This window comes from Sinocyclocheilus grahami, unplaced genomic scaffold (assembly GCF_001515645.1).
Source record: "Sinocyclocheilus grahami isolate Dianchi unplaced genomic scaffold, SAMN03320097.WGS_v1.1 scaffold307.1, whole genome shotgun sequence".
Taxonomy (NCBI): domain Eukaryota; kingdom Metazoa; phylum Chordata; class Actinopteri; order Cypriniformes; family Cyprinidae; genus Sinocyclocheilus; species Sinocyclocheilus grahami.
Window position 1 is genome coordinate 745,179 of NW_015505486.1, and position 10,958 is coordinate 756,136.

At 38.5% G+C, this 10,958-nt stretch overlaps 1 protein-coding gene and 1 long non-coding RNA gene across 3 annotated transcripts in view; both read left to right on the forward strand.

The window, feature by feature from the left end:
• Window positions 1-1,754: 1,754 nt before the first annotated feature.
• The window catches only part of LOC107601587 (uncharacterized), a 19,578-nt gene continuing 10,374 nt past the window's right edge, over window positions 1,755-10,958 (forward strand). Inside the window, exons 1-2 of the long non-coding RNA XR_001610948.1 lie at window positions 1,755-1,848; window positions 4,449-4,450. This is a non-coding gene — a long non-coding RNA (uncharacterized lncRNA). The remainder of the gene's footprint in view (window positions 1,849-4,448; window positions 4,451-10,958) is intronic.
• The window catches only part of LOC107601586 (cytochrome P450 2K1-like), a 13,025-nt gene continuing 8,083 nt past the window's right edge, over window positions 6,017-10,958 (forward strand). For both annotated transcript variants that reach the window (XM_016293830.1, XM_016293829.1), the window contains exons 1-8: window positions 6,017-6,295; window positions 6,385-6,547; window positions 7,050-7,199; window positions 7,276-7,436; window positions 8,987-9,166; window positions 9,393-9,534; window positions 9,616-9,800; window positions 9,899-10,040. In XM_016293830.1, the coding sequence (XP_016149316.1) occupies window positions 6,092-6,295; window positions 6,385-6,547; window positions 7,050-7,199; window positions 7,276-7,436; window positions 8,987-9,166; window positions 9,393-9,534; window positions 9,616-9,800; window positions 9,899-10,040 (1,327 nt within the window). In that variant the 5' untranslated portion in view covers window positions 6,017-6,091. The remainder of the gene's footprint in view (window positions 6,296-6,384; window positions 6,548-7,049; window positions 7,200-7,275; window positions 7,437-8,986; window positions 9,167-9,392; window positions 9,535-9,615; window positions 9,801-9,898; window positions 10,041-10,958) is intronic.

The following is a 10,958-nucleotide window of genomic DNA, read 5'->3' on the forward strand; positions in this document are numbered from 1 at the left end:
TCCTCCCTCCGTTGGCTCCACTGTGGGTCGGTATCATGGTTGTGGCCTGGGTCCCACCTGGCGCTGCATGCTCCAAGTCCCCCCTGTTTCCTCCCTGGCTCCTCCCTCCTTCTGATCCACCCTGGCTCCTTCTGTTTTCTTCTTGGCTCCTCCCTCCGTTGTCACCTTCCTGGACTCTGTTTGCTGGCCTCCTCCCGGGTGCCTGTCCTCCTCCCGAGCCTCCTCCCAAGTTCCCACCCGTTCCCTTCCGGGAGGGGGACGAAATGTCACGCCCCTGGACTCTATCTGTGTGATTTGCCCCCTCCATGTGCCTGCCCTGACCTAGTTTTTCCATGTGTTGATTGTTTATTGCTCCCAGGTGTGTCTCGTCATCCCCTCGTCAAGTCATGTGTATTTAAAGTGAGTCCTGTTCCTAGTTTCTTCGTCCGGTATTGTTCGTCTATCCCCTGCTACGTGTGTGTTCCTGAGTTCCATTGTGTGAAATAAATCTATATTTGTTCTGGATTCCCCGTCTCCTCGCTCCTTCAGCTCCTCGCTCCAACACAGCAGCAGACCGTGACAGCTATGTTTAAATGCGCTTGCGTTTGTCAATAGGACAAATGGAGTGAAAAAACTTTGCTTTGACGAGTTTGGTTTAAACAGCTCGTTCACGTCTTTGTACAGACATCAGAAGAATCCCCGCATAAGGAACAAGTGGATAGTTAATTTTTAATGGCATCCCAGATCGTGTCAGAGGATTGTTCGGAGTAATTTGTTTTGTAAACGAGGCACAGTGTCATGGAGAATTCACAAAGAAACATTTGTTTAAAGATGAAGTGGTACTAGATCTGACTGCAGCTGCATCACAAACCGTAAGTAAATTATTTCATATTGCTTTGTCTGGAAATGCCCATTTTATTTTGATCATGTTGTCAAAACCAAGCGTGCCGCACGAGTCCTGAAAGTAAAGCCAAAGCGTCTCGATCGCCCCCAGGTGTATGGCTGCAGTACAGGTCTTAAACCCCGCCCTCTCCATGTAATCTAATGGGACGTGAGACAAAATAAATAATAAAATAAATTTTTTTCCCAAAGATGGTTTCCATCATTTGAGGTAGTTCTTATCGTGCTGATTTATGTTTAAGTGTTCGTTTTTCTAAGAAGTTTGCTTCTAGGTAGTTATTTGATGCTATAAAAACGGGGTGTGGTGTCATGATTGTGAGCTTGTGATTGGGTCTGTGGGAGTTTGGGCGGGACTTTGATACCCCGGCTCCAGTTCACGACACTACTGCGCAGACTCTGGCTCCAAACGAATCTCTACTGTGCAGACTCTGGCTCCACATGACGTCATTTACTCAAGATGGCAGCTGAGGTGCTTTGGCTTCACTTTTCTATAGTGGAAGGAATTGGAGATGCGTTGTCCATCTTTTTTTTACAGTCTATGGTCAAAACACTCACATGCAATAGTGAGGGGGCGTTGACACTGTTTCCTATGCAATGATGTTAGCCAATCATAACAGTGACAGACAGATTCCTGACATGCCTTAAAGGACCTGCCCCTTAAAACCAAGTATAGGTCTCTGCAGGAAAGTAATGGGAGTTACCAGATTGGTGGGTGAGGCCAAAACAGAGGGGTGTTTTCGACCATGTTACCTGATTGGCTGACGTCATAGTGATGGGGCGTTGACACTGTTTCCTATGCAATGATGTTAGCCAATCATAACAGTGACAGACAGATTCCTGACATGCCTTAAAGGACCTGCCCCTTAAAACCAAGTATAGGTCTCTGCAGGAAAGTAATGGGAGTTACCAGATTGGTGGGTGAGGCCAAAACAGAGGGGTGTTTTCGACCATGTTACCTGATTGGCTGACGTCATAGTGATGGGTAGCTTTAGGGGTGAGGTCAGGTAAGGGGATCATTTTCATTGCATGATTTAGAAACACACAGCAGTTTGAAAACACCCACAAAGTCAGAAATGCCCACTTTTGCTCTGCAGAAACTTCAATCTCCTTAAAACAGGTTGTTTTAGAGAGAGGGACAGAATGAGGGTTGAAAATAATAATTTCTCCAAATATTTATTTGTTTTTGTGCAAAAAACGTTATAAATATTATAAGTAAACATCAAGGAACATATTAAAATAAGAATGACCCCTTTAATGTATTATCTTAATTATGAACACACTGCACTTTATACTTCTCATCATTTCTCTACAGTGGCTGATGAACCGGACATCTCGCACATTCACAGAAAATAGTTTTTTTCCGCAGTTTAAAAATAAGGTGAAATTCCCAAAACTTCCAAAATGAGTAAAGCGCTGTAATATGAGTGAAACATTTTGAGGTTAATGGCTAGATTATGCATCAATAAAGAATGTTGTTACTGATAGTTTGGAGAAATAAAAAGGTATTCTAATTTGTATTTAAATAAAGCGTAATAGCGAGCTTTTTTCCAGGCCCACTGGCAGGAAGCGCGTGAAGAGTCAAGTGTTGGAGATTAATTTCCGCTACTTAAAGAAAAATGCATTGTTGTTGTTTTGGCAAACATTGTTTTTGTTGGTGGTGATGGCTGTGTGGGCGCCTTACTGTGTTTTTTGCTTATTGTTCATGTTTCGACATTAAAGGTTAATAGGTATAAACTGAGCATGCTTAAGAATTTTGGTGGCAGCCAGTCAAACGCAATACACATATTGTTGTAAAGGAGGCTAAAATATGCTAAATATGATCTAGTTATCTGCAATAATGCCCGTTTATATAAACAGATTGCAATAGTAACACCACGATTAACTGTAAAATTATTGGTCTTCAAAGTACATCCACAAATGTTAGTGATCAGTGAATTTTCTCTCCATTTCCAGGTTTAAGTAAGATTTTCGATGTGGTCTCTGACATAAAAATACCAGCCCTGTATTACTGTATCTATTGGTTACTTTGATTTACAGGATGACTTCCATCAGAATCACATGGTGGCATTCCAGTAAAATCACGTGGATTCAGCTGGTAGACTTTTAGCATTTAGGTAGCTCAGATTGTAATATGGCTGTTGTTGTATCACTTCTGCAGTACAGGTACATTACTACATTGCTGTTGCTTCTGGCTGGGGAACTGGCTGACACTTGATTCATTTTGTAGAGTTTTACGAGTATATCACTCTCAGCAAAAAGGTACAACGCTGTAACTGGAGTGGGATCAGTACAAAAGCTAAAAGATACCCCTAAAAATTCTACCCTTAAAAAACAAAAAAACAAAAACAACCTTGCCACATGTATTGCGTTAGGCTAACCGAGACTTGTCATAGCACTTGCATTTTATTGCTCTTTAGTTGATTTGATTGCTTCTTTTGTCCTCACTTGTTAGTCGGTTTGGATAAAAGCGTCTGCTAAACGACTAAACGTAAATGGTACATATTTGTATTTGAAGTGTACATATTAGCACCTTTTGAAAGGATGCCGCTTCCAGTGACAGTTTTGTAACTTTTTTTCTGAGAAAGCATGGGTTGAAAAGACAGATATACTAATTCCACTATTTTATGCCATTGATTTACCTTGAGCTTGTGTTCTTGAACCTGTTAGCACTTGTGCGTAAAAATAAAAACACAATGTTAACCTCTGTCAACCCCTGACACAGTTAGCAATAAAAGCTAATCATCCTCAGTCTGGTGAAGGTTCAGCCATGGGAAAGGAGGACAAATGTCAACCCATTTTTCACTACAGCAGCAACAAAGGTATTTAAATCAGCTCCCATTAGCTCTGTTCCAAAACACGTTGTACTGCCTACCTAGACAACATTTTAAACAGACAATTCAACAGTCTCTCTCTCTCTCTCTTAGGATGCAGGATGTGTCTTGGAGAGAGTTTGGCCGGGATGGAGCTCTTCCTGTTTTTCACCTCCGTTCTTCAGAGCTACACTTCACAACTCCACCAGGAGTGTCTGGAGATGATCTGGATCTCAAAGGAATAGTCGGACTCACATTGACTCCGTCCCCACACAAACTGTGTGCGATCAGACGCTCATGATTCAAGAAAATAAAATCAGAAAACACAGAAACAACCTCATTGTTGTATGATTTTTTACACTCATTTTACAGTGCTTGTTCTTCCGAGTAAATGTATATGCGTAAATAATGAGCGATGTGTGAAAGCATGTCTGACTTCTGGTATTACAGAGCTTCTCAGACAATTATAGTATTATGGAAAATAAACTTTCTGTGTTGCTAGATTATAAATCAATGAATAATGTTGTAACTGATTGTACAGAGAAATACAAATTATTCTACTCTGTGTTTAAATAGAGCACAATTGCAACTTTCGTGCACCTAGTGGTAAGAAGCGCGAGCGCTCTTTCACAGAGCTTGTGCAAAGAACATTTGCATGGAAGCATCACATGTTTTACCTCACAAATAAAATCTTTTGAAGCAAGTGAAAGATTATGTGTATCTTTAGTCAGATGCATTTACATTGTGACTGTGCCTCAGATGTAATCAACTGAAACTGTTTACAAAAGCATGGCCCAAGTGGGTCATGTAATTATTCCATTAGGTCAGCATTAGGTCAATGCATCATGGGCTCTCCATGGGAGAGGTCCTATCAGGTCATCATGAGGTTACACTATCATTGGCTCTCCATGGGGTGTTATTGTATTGTTTGTAGCACAGGGCTGTCCAAACTCGGTCCTGGAGGGCCGGTGTCCTGCAGAGTTTAGCTCCAACTTGCCTCAACACCTGACTGGAAGTTTATATGCCTAGTAAGAGCTTGATTAGCTGGTTCAGGTGTGTTTAATTAGGGTTGGAGCTAAACTCTGCAGGACACCGGCCCTCCAGGACCGAGTTTGGACAGCCCTGTTGTAGCACAGTTGTTACCAGGTATAAAGGTCTGGTCTCACAGACAGTACCTTGGGTTAAGATTGTTTGAAGGATGACATATTAACATCACTGCTGAAGAACTGCTACACTGCTACCTTCAATAAATTATTCTCCGCACAAGAACTTTGGTCAAGCTTACTTATTTTATGTATTGGAGAAATCTAGTACATTGGCGAGCCACCCAAACTACTGCTCAGCAAAATACAGCAAAATCTAACACACGCATTGTATTTAGTATATTATTGTATAAAGTGATGTTAGAGCTCTTCTTTATTTCCAGCATATTGCAATTTAATTGAGTTCTTTTTCACACCTGCTGTGAAGAAATCAAGACGAATACAGTTTCTGCCCAGTTTTACTGGCCATCGATCCTGTACCACAATGCTTCTATGCTTAAATGTGCAGTTTTAATAAAGTTTAAGTATATGAAACATTTTTTTTTTCAATTACACATTCACACAGTTACACAAACTGCCTGAATCCAAGGCAGTGCTTTTTAAAGCTGTGACTGACAGATTGCCAAATTTAGGAGAAAGGAAAACTTTGGTTTTAATACTCATGTAAACACACTGATGATTTGCGTATGTCTCTGATTTAATTCTTATAAAGTTTATAATATATGTACAGTATATATAAAATTAATAATAGAGCTCATAACAATTTTTCCATTTTTGATTAAAGATCGGTGTTACTCATCTGAACGTGGTAGGTGAGAGGTTACGCAGGCTTTAAGTTTAATAAAGGTCACAGACTTCTGTGTGTCATAGTTCAGATGTGCTCATTATTTGCTGACTACTGTCAATTGTAGACAATATCACAATATTGCATACTGTATATAAACCAAAAAGCATGCAATAATTTTGGTGCAAAGATTGTGTTAAACCTACACTTTTGCTTTTATGGCTTTATTGCTTGAATAATGTTCCTGTCCTGTCCACAAAGAACCATTCAGTCAAAGGTTCTTTAAAGAACCATCTCTTTCTTACCTTTTTATAATCTGAAGAACCTTCTTTCGCCCCAAAGAACCTTTTGTCAAACAGAAAGGTTCTTCAGATGTTAAAGGTTCTTTATGGAACCATTTAGACAAAAAGGTTCTTCTATGGCATCGTGAAGCACCTTTATTTTTAAGAGTGTACACACTAACCACACCAACCTGTTCTTCTCATGGATTCAAAGAAAATGTTTAGGATTAGGTCCCTCCCTTATACAGCTGATATAAATGTGCGAGTGCATCAGTTGAGGAGCTCAGAGAGATAATGGCTATTGTCGAGTCGCTGCTGCAGTTTCCCAGCACAGGTACATTACTGGGAGCTTTGCTGTTGCTTCTGGTTTTGTATTTGCTTTCCTCTGGATCTAAATCTCAGAAAGAAGGGAAAGAGCCACCGGGACCCAAACCACTGCCGCTGCTGGGGAACCTGCTGACCCTTGACCTCACGAGACCCTTTGACACCTTTTTTGAGGTGTGAACTTAACTTAAACACATTCAAATAGTGATAGTAACCTAACATTTTGTGATTTGTGTGTAAATGTCTTTCTCTGTGTTCTCCAGCTGTCTAAAACCTACGGGAACATATTTCAAGTGTTTTTGGGTCCCAAAAAATCTGTAGTCTTAGTTGGATACAAAACTGTCAAAGAAGCTCTTGTGAACCATGCAGAAGAGTTTGGTGACAGAGATACTAGAGCTGGTTTCAGATTAATGAACAGAGAGCATGGTAAGATTCTTCTTCTTTTTTTGCCCCAAATGAATGTGCAAACTGTAAGACATTTCACAAAACAAAGATGTTGCTCAAGCATTCAGATCTTCATGGCCTCTCAGGGCCAATGAAATATACTCAAATGTGTATGACTACTGAAAAACATTGATTTTCATTAAATTAGCTAAAATATGAGCTGATTATAAGGATGTATACAAACCAGCCACTTTGATAATGAAAACCCTTAAAATGCTTTTAATTATGGGACTGTTGGCTTGAAATTGTGTATGCTTAAGTGAGTATATGTAGGTTACCAGCAATGTTTGGTGACAGAATGTGTAAAATATAAATTCATGGCCAGTCATTTGTGAAATGACTTGTCACATATTAATCTGCCATAAAATGCATGCTGACACTGTCTATGTCCCAAAGGTCTAAGGTTAATGTATATTTAACTCACTGCTTAACTTTCTGCTGGTGTTGCTGCAGACTAATGGTCTGATGGTTTTGTGTTGATCAGGGATCATCTTTTCCAATGGAGAGAACTGGAAAGAGATGCGACGCTTCGCTCTCAGCAACCTGCGGGACTTTGGGATGGGCAAGAGAGGAAGTGAAGAGAAAATCATAGAGGAAATTCAGTATCTGAATGGAGAGTTTGATAAGTTTGAAGGTACAAGCTGAGACACACACATGCAATCATGCTCTTAGTTCATAAGATCCATTGATTTGTTGTTTCCTCTTCACAGAGAAACCCTTCGACACGACACAGCCTGTGAACTACGCTGTGTCAAACATCATCTCATCTATCGTGTACGGCAGCAGATTTGAATACACAGACCCTCAATTCACTGAAATGGTCGACAGAGCAAACGAAAATGTTCGGGTTGGTGGATCGACTTCAATGATGGTAATTATGATTTATATGTTAACCAACATTTTTTTCCACTGCCAACAGACATTATAAAATGTATTATTTACACACATGGACCTGTTTTGCTGTTCTGTATAAAGTACTCAAATCAAACTTAAACAGATCACCCTTTTACTGCAGATTTATTTCACTAATATTTGACAGTCATAATCTAAATATGATTTTCATTTACAATAATCAATACTAAAATTTAGCATTAGCAACTTTTCGCACATGAACAGTTCAGTCAATTGTTAACTGTATCACACTGACTGGAATACTGAATCAAAACCCGAGAACAGCTGCGATCAAAACAATCCAATTTTCCAATTAATCATTTAGTGTGAATAGCAAAGCCTTGTGTTGTGTTCAAAACCCTATCATACTTGTGATGTTCCAAATGACCCGGCCTCAAAAAATTGCTTATAAATCACTCATTATGCTATATTATCATATTATTATTATATTAAAAGCATTTCAAAACAAACTCCCTGATTAAACATTAAAGTACACTAGTGCGATAAACAGTGTACTTTCTCCACATTTTATTTAATATTGTGAAAATTATTCATAAATAATCCTTTTTTCACTCAAAAAATGAGGTGCCTACTTTCAGATAAATGAGGCCTACGATTAATCAGAAGCAAATATAAATACAAAACCAGTCCTAAATTAAAGAAAAGTTGACAGAAAGATTGAATCCAATATTTGGTGATAATATAGCATAATGAGTGATTTATAAGCAATCTTTTGAGGCCGGGTCATTTTTGACCGGGAACACCACAAGTGTGACTTTGTGCCATTTTGTACAAAATAAAAGCCTTTCAAAACAAACTCCCTGCTTAAACATTAAAGCACACTATTGTGATAAACAGTCCAAATTTTTTTCAGTTTTTATTTAATATTGTGAAAATTATTCATAAATAATGCTTTTTTTCACTCAAAAAATGAGGTGCCTACTCTCAGATAAATGAGGCCTACGATTAATCAGATGCAAATATAAATACAAAACCAGTCCTAAATGAAAGATAAGAAGTTGACAAAAAGATTGAATCCAATCTTTGTTGATAATATAGCATAATGAGTGATTTATAAGCATTTTTTTGAGGCCGGGTCATTTTTGCCCTGGAACATCACAAGTGTAACAAGGTGAAAAATCTCCCCCAGAAAAGTATGAAAATTATAAATTTTTTTTAGAAGTAGTTATACCCTTTGTGAACAAAGTCACAAAATTTCAGTCCAATGCGATAACATTAACTAATATTTTCGGGAAAAATAAAATTTTCTCAGAGCAAAAAGAAACCACATGAGTGTTTTAACTGAAAACAATCAGCTTGTTCATGAATCATACGTTTCCCATCTAGGAGCGGATGTTGATATATTTTGATAAAGTATAGATAATTTACAATTTTAAGCAAATACATTAACAAAGTTAAAATACTATCTGGCACTGCTGTTTTGTAGAATGACATAAAACCTACCACAGATAGTGCATCTTTGGAGAACGTGTGACTCAGTATTTCTCGTCTCTCATTGTCCATTTCTAGCTGTACAACATATTTCCATGGTTGGGTCCATTCCTGAAAAACAAAAAGATTATTATACACAATATTCTGCAAAATAGACAACAGATGACGAATTTGATCAATGGGCTTCTTGAGACTCTGAATCCACACGACCACAGAGGGTTTGTCGACTCCTTTCTCATCCGTAAACAGAGCGAAGAGGTACTTCATTTTTATTTATTTTTTTGCTCATCGCATTTTCACTTATGATTCTTTTTACTGTAAATTAACACTGAAGATGAAAATCATCAGTTTGCACAAGATCTGAATGGGTCTACTTTCATTTTGGGTTTAGTAGTATATTCATTTTTTTAGTTTTTAGCTCAGTGAATAAATAATGAATATAAAAAACTGAATAAATATGCATTTTGTGGATTGCATTTGACAGAAATCTGGCAAGAAAGACTCGTACTTTCACCAGGACAATCTTATGCTGACGGTGGGAAATCTCTTTGTCGCTGGTACTGACACCACAGGAACGACTCTGCGCTGGGGTCTGATGCTTATGGCCAAATACCCTCATATACAGGGTGAAAACACAGTAATGTCAAGAGTTTTTCCTAATTTTTGAATTCAATGGTGTCCAAAGGATGTTTTGGATTTGTGTGCAGATCGAGTTCAGGAGGAGATTAACAGAGTGATCGGTGGACGTCAGCCAGTGGTGGAAGACAGAAAGAAATTACCATACACAGATGCTGTGATCCACGAAACTCAGAGACTTGCCAACATAGTACCCTTGAGTCTACCACATATAACCAGCTGCGATGTTACCTTCAATGGATACTTCATCAAGAAGGTCAGTCAGAGGAATTAATATGTATAAGGCCTAGTGAATCCATGTGGGGCCATGTGCATCTTGTACATCAAGGTTTTGGTCTTTTCTCCATTTTCTAGGGCACCACTGTAGTTCCTCTGCTGACGTCTGTTTTGAAGGATCCAAGCGAATGGGAGAAACCAAACAGCTTTTACCCAGAACACTTCCTTGGTGAGAAGGGCCAGTTCGTCAAGAGAGATGCTTTCATGCCCTTTTCTGCAGGTACAGAGAAACTTCAGCTCAAGCCTATGAACATTCAGGGGACCAAAGCAATTTTAGATAGTAATGGTCTTTTCAATTTCAGAGAATAAAATGATTAAATAATTTATAGGGAGTTAAGAGAACGTATGTGTGCTGTTAGGGTAAAGACAAAGAAAGAAAAACTGTAAAAGAACTAGAAATTATTATGAAGCAATGCATTTATTTTAATAAACACACATTCACTCCTAAGGCTGGAATATAACTTAGAAAACAACCTTTATGTCATAATTTATTTTTTATGTCTTCATGATTTTTAACGACTTTTTAATGTCATAACTATACATTTTTGTCAGTATTTTTAAATGTTGATCTCATAATTTCAACTTTTGCGCATCATATAGTTTTGATTAACAGGCATGATTTTTTTTTTTTCATTGAGAATGAAGTTAACCTACCTTCAGCTAACTTGATTAGTGACAGGACTTAGTTTCCAATTTTCAGCAACTGCCTTCAACTTCTCTCCAGTCCACAGACTTCAAATCGGGGCAAAAACCTGGGCAAAAAAACTTGTGCAGTGTAGCATATGCCTGATCAAAGCCTTAATCGAAGCTAAAAATATCCAGAATGGCTCCCTTAATGTTTGTTGTCTCATCACATACAATTATGAATTACACGAATCAGCGCTGTATTGAACAAAAATAGTAGTTTGCATCACTGGATATACTGTACAGTACTGTCAGTCGTCTAACGTATCGTGAAACAAATATTAAATGTTTATAGGTACCTATGTCTCTCTTTAACCGTTAACCTAAAGCGTTGCGATAGGACTCGCGCTCGTCCTTGTAAAGCCCGCCTTTTTTGATTTGATTGGCTACCCCAATCATTTTAACATTGACGAGCGTTGTTAGAACCTCTCTCTCTCTCTCTCTCTCTCTCTCT